The 21,615-nt window shown below is 51.0% G+C and overlaps 1 protein-coding gene across 2 annotated transcripts; it reads right to left on the bottom strand.

Moving 5' to 3' along the window:
- Positions 1 to 760: 760 nt before the first annotated feature.
- LOC140390541 (zinc-binding protein A33-like) lies at positions 761 to 20,924 on the bottom strand. 2 transcript variants are annotated; one of them, XM_072475713.1, is made up of 6 exons: positions 20,590 to 20,924; positions 18,995 to 19,090; positions 9,747 to 9,911; positions 7,063 to 7,091; positions 6,856 to 6,971; positions 761 to 3,221 (listed from the first exon to the last, which is right to left on the bottom strand). In XM_072475713.1, the coding sequence occupies exons 1-6, from the start codon at positions 20,785 to 20,787 to the stop codon at positions 2,665 to 2,667; spliced, it is 1,161 nt and encodes a 386-aa protein (XP_072331814.1). In that variant the 5' UTR covers positions 20,788 to 20,924; the 3' UTR covers positions 761 to 2,664. The 2 variants fall into 2 exon arrangements, with proteins under 2 accessions (XP_072331814.1, XP_072331813.1); XM_072475712.1 differs by having other exon boundaries at positions 9,747 to 9,980; positions 20,590 to 20,923.
- Between the last annotated feature and the right edge of the window lie 691 nt (positions 20,925 to 21,615).

Raw genomic sequence — 21,615 nt, forward strand, 5'->3', positions numbered from 1 at the left:
CAGCGGCCGCTGACGCTCCTGCGCATGCGCCGCCCGGAGATGTCGTTTCCGCGCCAGCTGGCGGGGCACCAAAGGCCTTTTCCGCCAGCTGGCGGGGCGGAAATTCGTCCGGCGTCGACCTAGCCCCTTAAGGTTGGGGCTCGGCCCCCAAAGATGCGGAGCATTCCGCACCTTTGGGGCGGCCCGATGCCCCGTCTGATTTGCGCCGTTTTGGGCGCCAGTCGGCGGACATCGCGCCGTTTCCGGAGAATTTCGCCCCCGGTTCACTAATGTCCTTCAGGGAAGGAAATCTGCCATCCTCACCCAGTCTGGCCTACATGTGACTCCAGACCCACAGCAATGTGCTTGACTCTTCAAAGGAAGTTAGGGATGGGCAACAAATGCTGGTTTTTCTAGCAACACCCACAACCCAAGAACGAATAAAAATGATTTATTCCTTCACTAATATCACAGTGAACAGTTAGAAGCCCAATTCATAACTTTTCACTGGTCAAATTACCCAGCTGACTGCACAGGACGATTCTTTCTGCATCTCTAACAAATGCTCAATGGCATGTTCTCACCAAAGAAGGAGTGGTAGGATATACCAAAGAGGTTGTAAATGCGTGTGGTGTTTGATATTCCAATGGGCAGGACATTAAACCTTTACAACCGACAGAACCCTTGCAAAGTGCCAGATGCGACATCACTGCTGCTGCTCTGGCAGTTTCAATAGCCAAACCGTGGCCTCGTGTCGAGAAATTTAGACTCACTCTCAATGTTTGGAATTTAAAGTTTATTTTACAAACCGGTACAAATGTTCGCGCGACTAACACATCGTCAGGTGTGTGGCGGCAAAATAAATCACTGATTTCAAACCTCATCAATATTCTCACTCAAGCAATTACAGAAACGATACCAATTTGGGAAGTTTTAAAAAATAAATTTAGAGTACCCAATTATTTTTTTCCCAATTTAGCGTGGCCAATCCACCTATCCTGCGCATCTTTTGGGTTGTGGGGCCGAAACCCACGCAGACACGGGGAGAATGTGCCAACTGCACACGGACGGTGACCCAGGGCTGGGATTCGAACCCGAGTCCTCAGCGCCGTAGGCAACAATGCTAACCACTGTGCCACCGTGCTGCCCACCAATTTGGGAAGTTACATTTCTGCCCATTATAAACATTTCCATGGAACGATCCCACCGACATTTAGAAGCACGTGCACAGGCACCGAAACATGTGTCCTGCTGAGAAAGGTTGAAAATGCTCAGTGGTTAGCACTGCTGCCTCACGGCGCCGAGGACCCGGGTTCGATCCCGGCTCTGGGTCACTGTCCGTGTGGAGTTTGCACATTCTCCCCGTGTCTGCGTGGGCCTCACCCCCACAACCCAGCGATGTGCAGGGTAGGTGGATTGGCCAGGCTAAATTGTCCCTTAATTGGAAAATAAATTGGGTACTCTCAAAAAAAAATTTTAAGCACTGTGAAAGGAAGCACTCCGACAGCGCACCTGCTTTTTCTCGGAAGCACTTCAGAGTTAATGGGCTATGAAGTGCTATAAAGAAGCAAAGCTATTCCCTCCTTTGAGATAGCCTTCAGCTGTCAATCAAGAGACTCATAAAGATCAATCAGATGTGAAATTCAATGTAAACAACCAAGTTGTTTTGGGACAGCACGGTAGCACAGTGGTTAGCACAGTTGCTTCACAGCTCCAGGGTCCCAGGTTCGATTCCCGGCTTGGGTCACTGTCTGTGCGGAGTCTGCATATTCTCCCCGTGTCTGCGTGGGTTTACATCGGGTGCTCCGGTTTCCTCCCACAGTCCAAAGATGTGCAGGTTAGGTGGATTGGCCATGCTAAATTGCCCTTAGTGTCCAAAATTGCCCTTCGTGTTGGGTGGGGTTACTGGGTTATGGAGATTGGGTTGAGGTGTGGGCTTGGGGAGGGTGCTCTTTCCAAGAGCCGGTGCAGACTTGATGGGCCGAATGGCCTCCTTCTGCATTGTAAATTCTATGAGAAGTACAAAGGCATACTGCTACAGTGAAAGTACAGAGCCTATTGAAACTTCAAGGCAAGCAAGTCGACAGGGAAAAATTCAAGGGGAGTGAAATGCTTCTTCAAAAAACAAACTGTAGGCCAGACCAGGTAAGGGTGGCAGATTTCCTTCCCTAAACCGTATTAGTGAACCAGCTGTACAACAAAAAAAAAAGATTGTTTCCTGGTCACACTTAGTGAAATTAGTATTCAGTACCCAAAATTTAATTAATTGAGTTCACCTTCCCCAGGCCGTTTAGAACCCATGTCCTCAGAGAATTGGCCTAGGCTGATTTACTTCTAGCGCAGTGATATTACCACCATCTCCCCCATAAATGGCCCGTTAGCTTAGCGGGTGGGAAGTATGGAAAATCTGGCAAAGAGCAGTTGGTCGCAAGGCCTTGGAATATGGCAGAGGAAGATAGGTAGCCCCCAGATGTATGGACCCTCCCACCGCCTCCGGCGGCTGTGTATAAACAGAGGATCCGAGACCGTGATGTCCCCCGCCACCCTGGTCGCCGCCTGGATCATCGAGTCCCGCCAAAGTCTATGGCGTTTGGTTACGCTTGTCGGCCCTGCTGCCAGAGAAATGTCTGTGTGGTGGGGGGAGGGGGCGGGTGTTGCCTTCAACGGGGCCTGAGGATGCGGCCCCTAGTTTTCTTGAATTGTTACTTTCCGCGGACAGATTGTCAGGGGTTCATGATTTCTCCCCCTATCATTGTCACCTGGACTCAAAAAAGGATAGAGTTTCTCATGGAATCTGTCCGTGAAAGTGAAGATATGGGACATGCTATCTGCATTGTAAAAGGACACCTTCCCTCCCTCATAATCCAGGCAGACTCGAATTTTTCTCGGCTTCTCCCTCAGATCCAAGTGCCTCCAGTTCTTGGTCGCAGCCCGATACTGATTCCCATATCTCAGCGCTATTATCCAGACCCCGCTATCTGGATTCAGATCAATGGCCTCTTTCCTGTTGATAGATCCTCTGGCTAGGCCCAGATCCCACTCAGTCTTTTGTCCCACCACCACCTCCCAGTGGTGTTTCCCAGATGAGTACCCCTCGCGACCCAGGACGTAGAGGAGAGGGTCGAATCTTTCCGGGCGGTCCAAGAGTGGCTGCTGTCTTTTCATGGAGTGACTCACGCTGGTGAGCTCTTTGGACAGGAGTAAGTGAGGATGAGCTGTGTAAGGGTCCAAGGTCACTGGAGCTGGGGGAATAGATGTAAACAATGTAAATAAACAGTTCATCAACACATTCTGTGGCAACATGCACACTTGGCTCACTCACTGATAAGATGGGTAGTAATATTAACTGTAGTGATCTTTGTATATGTAAATACATGAAGGGTTAATGTGCAGTCAGTACAGTCAGATGATCACTAGAGGGCAACACTAACAGGGAGTATATAAACAAGCTTAATGTTTTCCCGCTCTCTTCATGTGTGTTGTAGCCAGAGGACAGAAGTATAGTAAGTTCAGAGAGTATAGAATATTCCAGGTTAATCTAATTCTATCTTGTTTAATTTGACCACTAGTAAAAGTATTGAGGAATCAAACTCACAAGTAAATTGATTGATTACTCAATAAATAGTTTGTTATCACTGGAAGACTTTGAGTATTCATCATCAAATTAAGTTCAACTCGGCATAAACAAATGAGTAACATATATTACTCCCAACTAATATAACATTAGTAATCTGACAACGGGCAGAAACAATGGGCAGCACGGTAGCGCAGTGGTTAGCACTGTTGCTTCACAGCTCCAGGGTCCCAGCTTCGATTCCCGGCTTGGGTCACTGTCTGTGTGGAGTCTGCACGTTCTCCCTGTGTCTGCGTGGGTTTCCTCCGGGTGCTCTGGTTTCCTCCCACAGTCCAAAGATGTGCAGGTTAGGTGGATTGGCCATGATAAATTGCCCTTGTGTCCAAAAAAAAGGTTAGGTGGGGTTACTGGGTTATGGGGATAGGGTAGAGGTGTGGGCCTGGGTAGGGTGCACTTTCCAAGAGCCGGTGCAAACTCGATGGGCTGAATGGCCTCCTTCTGCACTGTAAATTCTATGTTCAATCTATCATACCATCACCTTCAGTTGCATTGGGCTCATTGATCTCTTTTGTGATTATTTTGTGATTTCCCCACCACTTTATCACTCTTTCATGGAAAGGACTCATCGGGAAGGCCAGCATTTATGCCCATTCCGAATATCCTGGAGCAAGTGAACCGTTGTAGTCCCTGAAGTGTAGCTGCACCCACAGGGCCGTTAGGGAGGGAGTGCCAGGGTTTTGACCCAATGACGGTGAAGGAACGGCCAATATATTTCCCAGTCAGGATGGGGAGTGACTTGGCATGGAACTTGCAGGTGGGGGTGATCCCAGGTATCTGCTGCCCTTGTTCTTCTAGGTGCCAAGGTCACAAGTTTAGAAGATGCTGTCAAAGGAGTCTTGGTGAGTTTCTGCAGTGCATCTTGCAGGCAGTACACACGGCTGCTACTGTGCGTCGGTGGTGGAGGTATATTTAAAATGGTGGATGGGATGTCAATTAAGCGGGGCTGTTTTGTCCTGGATGGTGTTGAGCTTCTTGAGTGTTGTTGGAGCTGAGCTCATCCAGACAAGTGGAGAGTTTTCCATCTCACTCCTGACTTGTGCCTTGTAGATGGTGGACGGACTTTGGGGAGTCAGGAGGTGAGTCAAGCTCCTCAGAATTGTCAGCCTCTGACCTGCTCTCATTGCCACAGTACCTCTGTAGCTGACCCAGGCAAGTTAATGGAAATGGTGACACCCACAGTTTTGATGTGGTTTCAGTGAAGATAATATAGAATCATGGGAGGTGAATTCTCTGCCTCCCTAGCCGTGTGTTTCGCGGTAGCGAGCCGTCACTGACTGCAGGATTCTCCGTTCCCGCCGCTGACCAATGGGATTTCCCATTGTAGGCACCCCACGCCTCCGGGAATCCCACGGGCGGGGGTGCGCTGCCGGCGAAATGGAGAATCCTGCCGGCGGAGAATTCACCCCTGAATCATTATACAATCCTTATAGTGCAGAAGGAGGCCTTTCGGCCCATCAAGTCTGCACTGATCCTCTGAAAGAGCACCCTACCGAGGCTCACATCCCCGCCCTATCCCCATAACCCCACCTCACCTTTTGGACACTAAGGTGCAATGTAGCCCGGCCAATCCACCTAACCTGCACATCTTTGCACACCTGCACAATATAGCTCAATATTGAGGGGAGATGGTTGGATCTTGTCTTGTTGGAGATGGCCATTGACTGGCACTTGTGTGGCAAAAATGTTCCTTGCCAATTGTCAGCCCGAACATGGACATTGTCCGGGTCTTGCTGCACTTAGACATAGACTACTTCAGCTTCTGAGGAATTACAACACGTCTGTCCTGTTAGTGGGAAGCAAACTCAATAGTAAGTTTCATAAAGGGAATGGCATCTATGCTATGAACGGAAAGATGTGCAGGGCTATGAGAAAAGGATAGAGGGAGTGCAGCTAATTGGATATCTTTTTTTACAGATCAAAACACGATGCACCAAATGGCTTCCTTTTGTGCTGTACGATTCTATGATTTGCATAGAAATAGCATTGCTGGAACTAAAATGATGCTGGGACATCGAGACAAGAGGAAATCTACAATTCTGATTAATCTGGTGGAGGGAGATATTATTTATTAATTTCCGCCGGGTATCCATATCAACAGCCGACACTCATGCCCATTTGTCATTCCTCTGGCTCGACTTGTTCGTAAATGATGAAAAAGTAAGGTCAGAAAAATAATTTCATTCTTTATCCACTGTGGCTAACAAGGATTTCTAGAACCATATAATGATGTAGCACAGACGTAGCCCATCATGTTGATGCTGGTTCTCGGAAAGGCCTGTCCAATATGGCCCACTGCTCCAATCTTAACCATTGCCCTATGAGTCTTTCTGTTCAAGTGCAAATCCAATTCCTTTTGGAAATTGTTATTGAATCCGAACATATGAACTAAGAGCAGGAGTCAGGCCACTCGGCCTCTCCAGTCTGCTCCACCATTCAATAAGATCATGGCTGATCTGATTGTCACTGCCCAATGACCTTTCACCCCATGGTTAGCAAGAAACTATCTGCCTTTGCCTTAAAGATATTCAAAGATTCTGCTTCCACTGCCTTTTGGGGATTAAAGTTCCAGAGACCCACCCCCCTCTGAGGGCAAACAATTCTCCTCATCTCTGTCTTAAATGAGGGGCCTGTTATTTTTAAACAGAGACCCCCTTCTAGCTCTAGATTCTGCCACACGCGGAAACATCTTCACCACATCCACCCTGTCAACACCCCTCAGGATCTCAAAGGTTTCGACCAAGTCGCCTCTTATTCTTTCAAACACGAGCGGATACAAACCTTTAATAATCTTTATTATTGTCACAAGTAGGCTTACATTAACACTGCAGTGAAGTTCCTGTGAAAAGCCCCTAGTCGCCACACTCCGGCGCCTGTTCGGGTACACAGGGGGAGAATCCAGAATGTACAATTCACCTAACACTTACCCAGCCTCATGAAACAATCTGCCCAATCCAGGTATTAGTCCAGTATATCTCACCTGAACTTGCTTCTAATGCGCTTACAGCTTCCCTTCAACAAGGAGACCAATAGTACACAGTACTCCAGATGTGTGCCTCCACCATCTGGAATGCATTCCGGATTGTGGAACATTTGAGACCGATATATTCTTCCCAAACATCCGCACAATTATACTCTTAGAATAGACCTGGTAAATTGAGCAATGGAAATATTCTCTCCTGTTCCGGGAGAGATCAGTCCAGTGGAGCATGCTGGGAAGAAAACATGGAGCAGGTGTCACCCACCTGTGCTAACCACCGTCAACATCTTCTTCCACACTCGGTACTGGAGTGATCCAATGCTCTGCTCTACATTGACAACAGGACAAGCCCTCACTGGAACTGGATTCATCTTTTTCGCTCTGGAAGGAGAGAGGCAGTGGAAGGTAATCGCAGTTTTCCATTTCAATCATGAATAAATTAAAAGGGAAAGATTCACATTAAGAGTTCAACCTGCAACTTTTCTCAATTTCTGGAAATTTCTGAAAGAGAGAAAAAGACACAGTAATTAGCCTGCTTGTTTTTCAGAACAGCTAAAATCCATGCAGAGTATATTTTATACAAGCAGCTGTATTTCCTGATTTTAAACAGCCCTGTTTCCCTGGCAGTGTGAATTTATGGTAATTTGCTGTTACTGAAAATACAAATGATATTGATTTATAACCTGACTGGTGTTAAAGCGAGACTATACCAAAACTCAGTAGGATAACTCGGAACACTGGTTCATAAGATATAGGCGCAGAATTAGGCCATTCGGCCCATCGAGTCTTAGTGGTGTACATTTTCTGTTTGGTATACTGTGAGAAAAATATGCGGACCAGAGAGGAATAGTCCTGCTGAAATGAAATGAAAATCGCTTATTGTCACAAGTAGGCTTCAATGAAGTTACTGTGAAAAGCCCCTAGTCGCCACATTCCGGCGCCTGTTCAGGGAGACTGTTCCAGAAATTGAACCGTGTTGCTGGCCTGCCTTGGTCTGCTTTCAAAGCCAGCGATTTAGCCCAGTGAGCTAATTGTGTGAACAATGAATAAACAATATTTATTAATGTAAAAGAAAAAGTACTCACACATGAAGGACTTAAAATACTACAGTACTTAATTGCATGGATGGCCGAACACACAGACACACACACACACACACACACACAGTATTACATGAAGTTACCCCTTGATACCCAACTACTTACATTCCCTGAACTGTGGTAAAAGAATAAATACTTCATCCCAGGACAATAGGTATATTTTATGTGAAAACAAATTTTAATTTAAGTGCAGAATTCAACACATTAACGTCGAAGAAATAGCTGTACAATTATCAATGAGACAGTTCTTAAACACAAGGAAAAACCTAAACCTACTTTTTGTACGAGCTACTAACTCCAGTATAGTCGAATAGCTGTGAAACTCCCCTAACAAACTGAGCTAAGTTCAGCACATAATTACCACGCACTGGTTATCTGACCACGTTTGGGAGTATCAGCGAAGGGGATACCTGCTCGGTTAAAGTTTTGGATCTTAACCAGCTGCCTGTTTAGTGACAACCTATTTTCGGGAGACTGTTTCTGCAGCTGGGTGTGGCGGTGATGGTAGGTGCGATTGTGTCCCCTTTCTCCAGTTATTGTGCTATGGATGTATCATCCTTTTCCTTTGATGCTCTCCGCCCTGTGAATTCACCTTTAGCATACATGTGTCAACTTCCTTATCTTTCCACTTTAAAGTTACCTCTTCAATACCCCATTGTTTTCCTCTAGTTACATGGGCAAACACTTGTTTTTCTCACCGATATGCTAGTTTGCATCTCAAAACCTCTTCCGACCACTGCCCTTATCAACTCCTGTTTTATTTTATTTTTACCCAATTTCATTTTTTACTCTTAATTTTCCAGGCTCTATCCGTAGAAGCGTAGAAAGCCTAATCCTTCCATCGGCGGGATTGTCCAGTCCCACTGAAAGTGATGCCCCCCCCATCACGGGTTCCCCCTAGTCGGGATGGGCGAGCCGCATAAAAAATCCATAGACATCGGTCGGTCCGGAACGTCTCGCTGACAGCCAATGGTGAGTCAGCTCCCCCTCCGGGAAGCATGCCATTGGGGGTGATCGGGGAGATCCCGCCCATTGAGCCTTCACACAGATCGAATTCCAGAACAAAAGGAGCCTCAGGTACATCAACTCTGTCTGATGGTGGAGACAGGTTTCTCTGCTGTTGCTCAAATAAAGATCTTTAACTGGAACTCCGAGTGTCGTCTGGTCAGTGAGGGGAGTGAGGTGCACTATAGTTAAATAGCTGCGAAACTCCCCTTACAAACCTTCTGAGCCTAATGTAACATCCACACCATAGAGCGGCCAATTGCAGTACACACACTCTCAGCTTTCATTGCTAGAAATTCCTCAAATACTACTGGGAAGAATTTTTACATCCAGACCAGAGTGGGTTTCATGTCTTAACTGAAAGATAGCACCTCTGACAGTGCAGCACGCCACTGCAGTATCAGACTGTATTATGTGCAGGTTAGGTGGATTGGCCATGCTAAATTTCCCTTAGCGTCCAAAAAAGGTGGGGTTACTGGGTTACGGGGATAGGATGAAGGTGTGGGCTTGGATAGGGTCTTCTTTCCAAGGGCCAGTGCAGATTCGATGGGTTGAATGGCCTTCTTTTGCACTGTACATTATATATATGTGTTTGCTTCCGTTTCTGGAATGGGACCTCAATTCAAGACCTCCTGACCCAGAGGTGAGAGTGCTTTATTCAGTCTCTATTCTGACCCAGAGGTGAGAGTGCTTTATTCAGTCTCTATTCATACTTGGGATGTGGGCAAGGCCAACATTTCTCGGCCATCCCTCCTCGCCATTGAGCTGAATGGCTTGCCCGACCATTTCAGAGAGCAGCCAAGAGTCAGCCGCATTGCTGTGGAGTCTGGAGTCACGTGTAGGCCGGGCCGCGTGAGGACAGCAGATTTCCTTCCCTAAAGGACATTAATGAACGAGCTGGTCTTTTACAACAATCGGTGATCGTTAGACTAGCTTTATATTCTCGATTATCCTCAATTGAATTTAAATTCCACCAGCTGCCGCGGGGGATTTGAACCCAAATCCCCAGGATTACCAGCCCAGTGACGTTACCACTACGGAACCAGCTTACCCTGAGAAATCGGATATGATCGTCCTCGCTCAGCAGTTCCTGAATCTCCTCAATGGTGCTCGAGAGTGTTGCCATTTCCTCAGCTATCTTCTCGATTGTCCCCCTCATCGCCTGACACCGTTTCTTCTTTTCTTGTTTCAGCTTTTGCAAAGCAATCTTCTCTTCCTTAAAGAGAAACTGGTGAAGTTTCAAAAATTCTTTCTTAACCTGTTGCTCTGCGTTGCCAGTCCGCTGCTGTGGAAGAAGAGAGATTAAAAGGACAATATTAATAATATGTGAGGCTCTGGCAGTGTATTACACATGTTTCAACCCCCGATGCATGTTTGAGAATCAACGTATTCCGAAATACAGAGTCAATTATAGGATCAATATCCTGGGGTTACTATTGACCAGAAATTGAGCTTGTCCAGCTATATAAACTATGCCTACAAGAGCAGATCAGAGGTTGTAAATTCTGAGGCGAATAGTCTGCCTGACTGCCTGTAGCGCACAAAGACTCCATGAGACGAAAAGAGTGAAGTCGATGAGGCTTTATTAAGCGTGTCTGTTCCCCAGCAGCCCGATAGTAAACTGGCCTGCGGGGGAAGGCACCGGCTTCTTATACTTCGCCTTCAGGGCGGAGTATGAGGTCAACGGCCAACCAGGACCCAGGATCTGTCAGCCAATGACATTAGGGCTTCCAGTCCCACATGACCCCCAATACATACTACCACATTCACCCCTTGTCAAAAATGAACCCGGCGGGGTGATGCTTCGTATGGTGGTAAGGGTTTACAGGGCTGGCCCTGGGAGGATAGAACAGTTACATGGTAGTACAGTATTGGACAGTATCGTCCTGTTACAACTATTTACAGAGGGTATAGGAAAAACAAAATGTTCATTGAACAGTCCATCTTTGTTTTACATCGACGCCACGAGTCGGTCGGGCGGTCTGGTCGTCCGTGTCGATCGCCTCGGCCCCCGCGGTGGTGGTGGTGCTTGTACCAGCGTTGTCGCCTCCGGGAGCCGCACGGTTTCAGCTGTCGGTGCAAAGGGGAGGGGGACTGATCCTCCTGGGAAGGGGGCGGTCGCGGGGTGCGGCGGTGGCAGGAAGGGGGGCGGTTGGGTTGATGGTGTCGGGGGGGTGTGCGTGGTGCCGGCGGGCACCAGATCCCGCAGGGAGACCGTGTCCTGTCGCCCGTCGGGGTACTCCACGTAGGCGTACTGGGGGTTTGCGTGGAGGAGGTGAACCCTTTCGACCAACGGGTCCGCCTTATGTGCCCGCACATGCTTTCGGAGCAGGATGGGTCCTGGGGCCGCCAGCCAGGTTGGCAGCGACGTTCCAGAGGAGGACCTCCTAGGGAAGACAAGGAGACGCTCGTGCGGCGTTTGATTAGTGCTTGTACATAATAACGACCGGATGGAATGGAGAGCGTCCGGGAGGACCTCCTGCCACCGTGAAACTGGGAGATCCCTGGACCGTAGGGCCAGTAGGACGGCCTTCCAGACCGTGCCGTTCTCCCTTTCTACTTGCCCGTTCCCCCGGGGGTTGTAGCTGGTCGTCCTGCTTGAGGCTATGCCCTTGCTGAGCAGGAACTGGCGCAGCTCGTCACTCATGAAAGAGGACCCCCTGTCGCTGTGGACGTATGCGGGGTAACCGAACAGCGTGAAGATGCTGTTCAGGGCTTTAATGACTGTGGCCGCGGTCATGTTGGAGCAGGGAATGGCAAAAGGGAAGCGGGAGTATTCGTCCACTACATTAAGGAAATATGCGTTGCGGTCGGTGGAGGGGAGGGGCCCTTTGAAATCGAGACTGAGGCGTTCAAAGGGGCGGGAAGCCTTAATCAGGTGCGCTCCATCTGGCCTGAAAAAATGCGGCTTGCATTCTGCGCAGATGTGGCAGTCCCTTGTGACTGTACGGACCTCTTCTAAAGAGTATGGGAGATTGCGGGACTTGATGAAGTGGTAAAACCGAGTGACCCCCGGGTGGCAGAGGTCCTCATGGAGGGTGTGGAGGCGGTTAATTTGTGCGTTAGCACATGTGCCGCGGGATAGGGCATCGGACGGCTCGTTCAGCTTTCCGGGCCGGTACAAGATCTCATAGTTAAAGGTGGAGAGCTCGATCCTCCACCTTAAGATCTTGTCATTTTTAATCTTGCCCCGCTGTGCATTATCGAACATGAAGGCTACCGACCGTTGGTCAGTGAGGAGAGTGAATCTCCTGCCGGCCAGGTAATGCCTCCAATGTCGCACAGCTTCCACTATGGCTTGGGCTTCCTTTTCCACTGAGGAGTGGCGGATTTCTGAGGCGTGGAGGGTTCGGGAGAAAAAGGCCACGGGTCTGCCCGCTTGGTTAAGGGTAGCCGCTAGAGCTACGTCGGAGGCGTCGCTCTCGACCTGGAAGGGGAGGGACTCGTCGATGGCGCGCATCGTGGCCTTTGCGATGTCCGCTTTGATGCGGCTGAAGGCCTGGCAAGCCTCTGTCGACAGAGGGAAGGTCGTGGTCTGTATTAGGGGGCGGGCCTTGTCTGCGTACTGGGGGACCCACTGGGCGTAGTACGAAAAGAACCCCAGGCAGCGTTTCAGGGCTTTTGGGCAGTGCGGGAGGGGAAATTCCATGAGTGCGCGCATACGTTCGGGGTCGGGGCCTATTATCCCATTGCGCACTATGTAGCCCAGAATGGCTAGCCGATCGGTGCTAAAAACGCACTTGTCCTCGTTGTACGTGAGGTTCAAGGCTTTGGCGGTCTGGAGGAATTTTTGGAGGTTGGCGTCGTGGTCCTGCTGGTCGTGGCCGCAGATGGTTACATTGTCGAGGTACGGGAACGTGGCCCGTAATCCATGTTGATCAACCATTCGGTCCATCTCCCGTTGGAAGACCGAGACCCCGTTTGTGACGCCAAAAGGGACCCGTAGGAAATGGTATAATCGCCCGTCTGCCTCGAAGGCTGTGTACTTGCGGTCACTTGGGCGGATGGGGAGCTGATGGTAGGCGGACTTGAGGTCCACGGTGGAGAAGACTTTATACTGGGCAATCCGATTGACCATGTCGGATATGCGGGGGAGAGGGTACGCGTCTAGTTCTGTGTACCTGTTGATGGTCTGGCTATAGTCAATGACCATCCTTTGTTTCTCCCCTGTCTTCACTACTACCACCTGCGCTCTCCAGGGACTATTGCTGGCCTGGATTATGCCCTCCTTTAGTAGCCGCTGGACTTCGGACCGAATGAAGGTCCGGTCCTGGGCGCTGTACCGTCTGCTCCTAGTGGCGACGGGTTTGCAATCCGGGGTGAGGTTCGCAAACAAGGACGGGGGTTGCACCTTGAGGGTAGCGAGGCCGCAGATAGTGAGTGGGGGTATGGGGCCGCCGAATTTAAACGTAAGGCTCTGTAGGTTACATTGGAAGTCTAAGCCCAGCAAGGTGGGGGCACAGAGTTGGGGAAGGACGTTAAGTTTGTAGTTTTTGAATTCCCTCCCCTGTATCGTTAGGGTGACTATGCAGAATCCCTGGATCTGTACGGAGTGGGATCCTGCAGCTAGGCAAATCTTTTGTGCGCTGGGGTAGGTAGTTAAGGAACAGCGTCTTACCGTGTCGGGGTGTATAAAACTTTCCGTGCTCCCGGAGTCGACTAGGCATGGCGTCTCGTGGCCGTTAATTAGGACCGTTGTCGTCGTCGTCTGGAGAGTCCGGGGCCGAGCCTGATCGAGCGTAACCGAAGCGAGCCGTGGTTGTAGTAGTGGGGTGGGGTCCGTTGTTGCCGTCCAAGATGGCGTCGGGGATGGACAAAATGGCTGCCCCCATACATCGCACGTGGCTGGGGGGTCACAAGATGGCGTCGGGGGTGGACAAAATGGCCGCCCCCATGCGTCGTACAGGTCGGGGGCGGTCCAAGATGGCGGCGCCCCTCCTCCCCTCGTAGTGGTCGGGACCCAAAATGGCGGCGTCTGCGGGTCGCACATGGTGTGCTGGGGGGTCTGCGGAGCGCTAGGACCGCGCGGAGTTCCTTCACTGCGAGCGCCAGGGCCGCGGGCGCTAGGACCGCGCGGAGCTCCCTCTCTGCGAGCGCCAGGGCCGCGGGCGCTAGGACCGCGCGGAGCTCCCTCACCGGGGACAGCGGTGGTCGGGGCCCAAGTCGGCGGAGCCGGCGGGTCAGGCGTGGGGCGCGGGAGGGGAGTGAGGGTGGCGTTCGGGACGCGAAAGACCCATTCCTCTCCGTGGAGAGTGTTGGCCGGCACCCAAATCGGGAGCGCCGGCGGCGGGTCGTACATGGACTGCGGGGAGGGGGGTTGGGGAGCGTAGGCGGCGTGCAGGGCTCCCAGTTCTCCCGGGGCCGCGGTGGTCGGGACCCAGAGCGGCTGCGCCTGCCGGTCGCACATGACGTGCTGGGTGGGTTGGGAGGCATAGACTGCCTGTAGGGCTCCCTGTGGCCCCGGGACGGCGGCGACCTCGCGGGATCGGCACACCACCGCATAGTGGCCCTTTTTCCCGCAGCTATTGCAGATGGCTGCGCGGGCCGGACAGCGTTGTCGGGGGTGGTTCGCCTGGCCGCAGAAATAACAGCGGGCGCCCCCGGTGCGACTCGGCGTTTGGGCCGCGCAAGCCTGTGGGGTGTCCGGGGGGGGGGGTTTTGCCGCGACGGGTACGTACGGGGCCCAATGGCCTGCCGCGCGGTCGGGGCCGTAGGCGCGGGTAGCGCGGCGTAGAACTCGTCCATCGATTCTTCGGGAGCTTGCCGTCTCGTCGCGAGCTGGTAGCGAGCGTAGATTTGGTTAACTGGGCGGACATAGAGACTTTTCAGTGCTGCGAACGCCGTCTGGAAATCGTCGGTGTCTTCAATGAGGGTGAAAATCTCCGTGCTCACCCTCGAGTGCAGGACCTGCAGTTTTTGTTCGTCTGAGACCCGGCCGGTGGCCGTTCTGAGGTAGGCCTCGAAGCAAGTCTGCCAGTGTTTGAAGGCTGCTGCCGCATTCACTGCGTGGGGGCTGATCCTCAGGCATTCTGGAATGATCCTGAGCTCCATAGTCCTTTTTAGGCACGCTTAATAAATTGTAGCGCACAAAGACTCCATGAGACGAAAAGAGTGAAGTCGATGAGGCTTTATTAAGCGTGTCTGTTCCCCAGCAGCCCGATAGTAAACTGGCCTGCGGGGGAAGGCACCGGCTTCTTATACTTCGCCTTCAGGGTGGAGTATGAGGTCAACGGCCAACCAGGACCCGGGATCTGTCAGCCAATGACATTAGGGCTTCCAGTCCCACATGACCCCCAATACATACTACCACACTGCCCTAAGTAACAAGTCAGGAAATGCAATTGAATATTCTCCACTTGCCTGGATGAGCGCAGCTCCAACAACACTCCAGAAACTCAACACCATCCAGGACAAAGCAGTCCCGCTTGATTGGCGTCCCTTCCACAAACATTCACTCCCTTCCCCCCCCCCCCCCCCCCCCCCCCCCCCCGATGGACAGTGTCAGCCGTGTGCACCATCGACAAGATTCACTGCGGGAACTCACCGAGGTTCCTCACACAGCACCTTCCAAACCCACGGCCACCACCATCTAGAAGGACAAGAGCAGCAGTTACCTGGGATCGCCCCCACCTGGAGGTTCCCCTCCAAGTCACTCCCCATCCCGACGGGGAAATATATCGGCCGTTCCTTCAGTGTCGCCAAATCCTGGAGCTCCCCCCCTAACAGCACGGTGGTGTGCCTACACCTCAGGGACTGCAGCGGCTTCAAGACCGCAGCTCAGCACCACCTTGTCAAGGGGCAATTAGGGATGGGCAATAAATGCCAGTATAACCAGCAAAGCCCACATCCCGCAAATTAATTTTGAAAAATAAAAGCACGTTCACCTGCACATTTAACATCGCCGGCAAACACTTTCCAACCCCGAAGCTGCAGAACGGAATGATCTAGAAACAGGGCCTGGCCTCAGTGCAGAAGGATGTTCAGAGAAAGTCCAATCAAGGGACCAGTCTCCCGCCACTGAGTTCGATAGGTGGAGGGCCCAGCACCTGCTTCCTCAACATGACTTCAGAGGGCCAGTGCAGAGAAAACAGGCTGAATGGCCTCCTTCTGTGCTATCATCATTCCGTGATGCTCTGTTTGCACCCTGTGTTTACAGCCAATTCCACCTCCTGGGCCCCATGCTAGCTGCTCGTGTAAACGAAAATTCTCTCGCGTTAGGTGTTGTACATTTCTCCTCGATTAATTAAAAGCTTGTATTTTAGAATCATAGAATCTCTACAGTGCATGAGGCCATTCGGCCCATTGAATGTGAAGCAACCCTCTGAAAGAGCACGCTACCGAGGCCCATTCCCCTGCTTGATCCCCGTGACCCCACCTAACCAGTACATCCCTGGATCTGTAAGGCTCAATCTTACCACGGCCAATCCACCGAACCTGTACGTCTTTGGACTGTGGGAGGAAACCGGAGCACCCGGAGGAAACCCACGCACACACGGGGAGAACGTGCAAACTCCACACCACACAGACAGTTACCAGAGGTTGGAATTGAATCCGGGTCCCTGGCGAGTGAAGCCAAAGTGCTAACCACTGTGCCGCCATGTTGACCCTTGATACAGCACTTAGATGAATTCAGAATGTCCCAAAACGCTTTAAAGCCAATGAAGTACTTTAGAAGAATGGTCACTGTCCTAATGTAAGAAAGAATGGAAGCCAATTTGCACACAGCAAACTCCCACAGACAGCAGTGAGATAATGAGATGATTTATCTTTCAAAAAGATTAGCATTTTGCTTTTTATGACCACCAGATGCCTCAAAGTGCTTTGCAGCCAATGAGGTACATTTGTCGTGGACACACTGATGTAATATGAGATTGCGGCCGCCAATTTGGCACTGCAAGCTCCTGCAGTTATAACGACCAGGAGATCTCTGCTTGTGATGTGATTGGAGAGAAAGGTTGATCAGGGGCACCAGGTAAAACTCCGCCTCACCTTTTTTGAAATAGTGTGTTTTTATTTATTCGTTATTGGGATGTGGGCGTCGCTGGGCCAGCATTTATTGCCCATCCCTGAGGGCATTTAGGAGTCAACCACATTGCAGTGGGTCTGGAGTCACATGTAGGCCAGACCAGGTAAGGACGGCAGATTTCCTTCCCTAAGGGACAGGAGTGAACCAGATGGGTTTTTACGACAATCGATAATCATGTTATGGTCACCATTACTGAGACCAGATGATATAATAATCTTTATTATTGTCACAAGTCGGCTTACATTGACACTGCAATGAAGTCACTATGAAAATCCCCCAGTCGCCACACTCCGGCACTTGTTCGGGTCACAGAGGGAGAATTCAGAATGTCCAATTCACCTAACAACACCTCGTGCGGGATTCTCCGCAATCGGCGCGATGTCGGCCGACCGGCGCCAAAAACGGCGCAAATCAGTCCGGCATCGCGCTGCCCCAAAGGTGCGGAATTCTCCACATCTTGAGGGGCCGAGCCCCAACCTTGAGGGGCTAGGCCCGCGCCGGACTGATTTCCGCCCCGCCAGCTGGCGGGAAATGCCTTTGGTGCCCTGCCAGCTGGCGCGGAAATGACTTTGCCGTGCGGCGCATGCGCGGGAGCGTCAGCGGCCGCTCACGGCATCCCCGCGCATGCGCAGTGGAGGGGGTCTCTTCCGCCTCCGCCATAGTGGAGACCATGGCGAAGGCGGAAGGAGAAGAGTGCCCCCACGGAACAGGCCTGCCCGCAGATCGGTGGGCCCCGATCGCGGGCCAGGCCACCGTGGAGGCACCCCCGGGGTCAGATTGCGCCTCCCCCAGGACCCCGGAGCCCGCCCGCGCCGCCTTGTCCCGCCGGTAAGAGAGGTGGTTTGATTCTCGCCGGCGGGACAGGCATTCCAGCAGTGGGACTTCGGCCCATCGCGGGCCGGAGAGTCGCCGGGGGGGGGGGGCCTACCAACTGGCGCGGCGCGATTCCCACTCCCGCCGAATATCCGGTGCCGGAGAATTCGGCAACCGGCAGGGGCGGGATTCACGCCAGCCCCCGGCGATTCTCCGACCCGGCGGGGGGTCGGAGAATCCCGCCCCTCTTTCGGGACTTGTGGGAGGAAACCGGAGCACCCGGAGGAAACCCACGCAGACACGGGGAGAACGTGCAGACTCCGCACAGACAGTGACCCAAGCCGGGAATCGAACCTGGGACCCTGGCGCTGTGAAGCCACAGTGCTAACCTCTGTGCTATTGTGTACGGAGCTATCTCTGACAGACGATCAAGTGGTCTCAAACAATTGTTTCCTGCAGATATTCTAATGCAGTTTTCACCAATAGCCACAGGAAAGCTAGGGAAGAAATTTCCCCACTGTGGAGATGGAATAAGAAAAAATAATGCAGCTGCTTTTGCATTTAAAACAACAATACAATGTTATTGCAAAGTATGTACAGCAAACTATTTGGCATTACAGGTCAATTCCTGTATTTCTGCTCCTTAAAACCTCCTCTCACTCTGATCCATCTCCGTCCGTCAACATAACTTTCCATCCTCCAGCGCATACTTACCTATCTACCTCTTGAATGCATCGATTCTCATTGCCTCAGCTATTCCCAGTGTTAGCGAGTTCCACATTCTCGTCACTCTCTTGAGTAAATAGGTTTCTCTTGAATTCCCAATGGGATTTATTCGTGACTACTTTTATATTTATAGCATTTCGATATAAACGGCTTGTGCTCAGGTTGATGAATGTTTGCCACCTCCGGGCGAACCCGAACAGTGACCCTCTCAGGGCAAACTTAATCTTCTCCAGGCCGAGAAAGCTAGCCATGTCAGCTAGCCAGCTCTCCGACTTCGGGGGCTTTGAGTCCCTACAAGCTAATAGTATCCGTCTCCGGGCTACCAGGGAGGCAAAGGCCAAAACGGCAGCCTCTTTCTCCTCCTGGACTCCAGGGTCCTCCGAAACCCCCAAAATCGCCACCTCTGGACTCATCGCCTTATTTAATATTATTAAGTGTGAGACTTAAACTCTTTGTAAAATGTCCAACTCTCTTTCCCGAAACAAAACCCTAACCTAAAAACCTGAGCACAAGCCGTTTATATTTTGATTTCTTCGCGGAGAATTAATCGTCAGCGGGGGGGGGGTTAGGGTAGCGTAGAATAGGGGGTCAATTAGGCGGGTCTTGGTGGGATGGGAGTCGGTGATTGTACTATGTTTATTGTTCTTTGTACATTGTTTTATACTGTTGTTGTTTCTAATGCCAAAAATACCTCATTAAAATTGTTTATTTTAAAAAAATGATATAAAACGTACCTGGATGTAAGTTAATGTTCTCCCACAGTTGCTTTTTGAGGTATTGAATTCCTCCTGCTTGTTCTGGAGGGGTTTCAGTAAGGTTTGCAACAGCTCCTGCCGAAAATGTGACGGATCAATTTATTGTTAACATGACAATCCCAGACCAGACCTTAACATTCTCCAGGATACCGGACAGAAACCCGAATAATATTTTTAAATTTGTAAACCTGCGAGGAAAAGACGCTTTGGTCCAGGAATGATTCCACACACAAATGGAGATACGGGGCGCGATTCCCCAAAATGGAGACTTAAGTGTTCGCGCCGTCGCGTTTCACCATGGCGCGGAACGGGCGCGGGGACAACCAATTCTGGACCCCACAGTAGGCCAGCACGGTGCTGGAGCGGTTCAGTGAACGTAGCCAAGGCCGAGTTACATTTTTGATCCAGCTACGGGAGCCATGGATTAGGGGGAACAGGCAGGAGAGCGGAATTGAGACCATTTCTAATCATTCAGGTATAAATGGCCAAGTGGCCTAATCCTGTTCCTGATTCTTGTCTGAGGTACTTGAAAAACATCAAATGACGCCAATAGTCACCATATTCTCTGGTTCAGATTAGCTCAGATTACTGGCCCTCTATTTTCTCATCGCTGTCCATGAGGGCCTACTCTTTGACAAGAGTTTTACAGCACAGAATGAGGCCCTTCGGCCCATCGAGTCTGCGCCGGCCATCCAGCACCCATCCCATTCTGCTCCCATTTCCCAGCACTTGCTCCGTAGCCTTGTTCGCGACGCCATTTCAAATGCTCATCAAAATGCTTCTTAAATGTTGTGAGGGTTCCCGCCTCACCCTTAATGTCAGCGAGTTCCGGATTCCCACCACCGTCTGGGTGGATACGTTTCTCCTCAAATCCCCTCGAAATCTCCTGCCCCTGACCTTAAATCTAAGCCCCCTGGTTATTGACCCCTCTGCTGAGGGGAAATGTTATTTTCTATCCAACCTATCTATGTCCCTCGATTTTATGCACCTCAATCACCACCACCCCCCCCCCCCCCCCACCCCCCCACCCCCCTCCCGCCCCTCCCCTCAGCCTTCTCTGCTCTAAGGATAAAAAACAGCCTATGAAAACTGATTCTGATGAGCTGAGCAATGATATAATAATAATAATCGCTTATTGTCACAAGTAAGCTTCAATGAAGTTACGGTGATAAGCCCCTAGTCACCACATTCGGGGAGGCTGGTACGGGAATTGAACCCGCGCTGCTGGCATTCTTCTGCATTACAAGCCAGCTGTTTAGCCCCCTGTGCTAAACCAGCCCCTCGGCACACAGCACGAAGCTTCAATGTTAAACTAGGTGCAAACGTCCAAGTTGCCAGCCTGAGGGCTGGTTTAGCACACTGGGCTAACTAGCTGGCTATTAACGCAGACCAAGGCAGGCCAGCAGCATGGTTCAATTCCCGTACCAGCCTCCCCGAACAGGCGGCGGAATGTGGCGACTAGGGGCTTTTCACAGTAATTTCATTGAAGCCTACTTGTGACAATAAGTGATTTTCATTTTTAATTTCCTGCAGCTGGGAATATGTGGTCCCTGCCCCCACCCCCCAGCCCTCACCTTAAACTCTTCAGCTGCCTCTTCCACAGGGACCATCTGGTGGGTCTTTTGTCTTTTTGAAGAACTCCGGCAAAGCAGCTGTCTGTGGGTTAGGCAGTAAAGCCTCGGCGTCTCTTGGTGTTCCTGGAGAGTGGTGCCTTTGCCCTGGCTGGCCTGTGCACCCTGGGACTGGGCTGCTGTCCCGGGGTGCGATTCCATTCCGCCCCCTCTCTCCCGGGCCCCCGGTTAACAGGCAGTGCGAGCCAAGCTCAGGGAGACGCTGATCTCTGCATACAGCCAGGGCAGGACATTCCCAAACTCCCTGCAGCTCCACCTTCCACCCGAATGACATCCAACTCGAACGAAACTCGCTCACTGCTCAAGGCATTGCAAACATTTTCAGTTTCAATTCCTTGGTGCTTCGCTGAAATTACCGCCCTAATCTCACACACGCACATAGGTGAATGAATCACACAATGAACAGCAGGAAATACATGTAAACAGGATCTAATCTAACATTGCATTAATATATGATTCAAATAACATTCTGGAATGTCACACAGCAAGAAATGCATGAAATATATGTAACATTATACAATTATTATTCAAACAACAGGAGACATGTTTTTCTCTCGGAGGGCGCTGAGTCTCTGGCACTCTCTTCCTCAGGCAGTGGAAGCAGAATCTTGGAATATTTTTAAGGCAGAGACAGGGATAGATTCTTGATTAACAAGGGGGGGCGGGGGTGAAAGCACAGTGGTTAGCACTGTTGCTTCACAGCGCCAGGGTCCCAGGTTCGATTCCCCGCTGGGTCACTGTCTGTGCGGAGTCTGCACGTTCTCCCCATGTCTGCGTGGGTTTCCTCCGGGCGCTCCGGTTTCCTCCCACAAGTCCCGAAAGATGTGCTGTTAGGTGAATTGGACATTCTGAATTCTCCCTCTGTGACCCGAACAGGCGCCGGAGTGTGGCGACTAGGGGCTTTTAACAGTAACTTCATTGCAGCGTTAATGTGGTCTTTTGCTGGTCGTGGGACAGCACCCCCTCTTT

The sequence above is a fragment of the Scyliorhinus torazame genome, chromosome 14 (assembly GCF_047496885.1).
Source record: "Scyliorhinus torazame isolate Kashiwa2021f chromosome 14, sScyTor2.1, whole genome shotgun sequence".
NCBI lineage: Eukaryota > Metazoa > Chordata > Chondrichthyes > Carcharhiniformes > Scyliorhinidae > Scyliorhinus > Scyliorhinus torazame.

What these genes read in the sequence shown, in the direction of transcription:
- LOC140390541 (XM_072475712.1), bottom strand. Translation starts at nt 20,787, where the DNA reads ATGGAATCGCACCCCGGGACAGCAGCCCAGTCCCAGGGTGCACAGGCC. An exon ending in ATCATATCCGATTTCTCAGG is followed by an intron (nt 7,092 to 9,746) that starts GTAAGCTGGTTC and finishes TCTCTCTTTCAG; the next exon opens with AAATTTCCAGAAATTGAGAA. An exon ending in GAAATTGAGAAAAGTTGCAG is followed by an intron (nt 6,972 to 7,062) that starts GTTGAACTCTTA and finishes CTCTCCTTCCAG; the next exon opens with AGCGAAAAAGATGAATCCAG.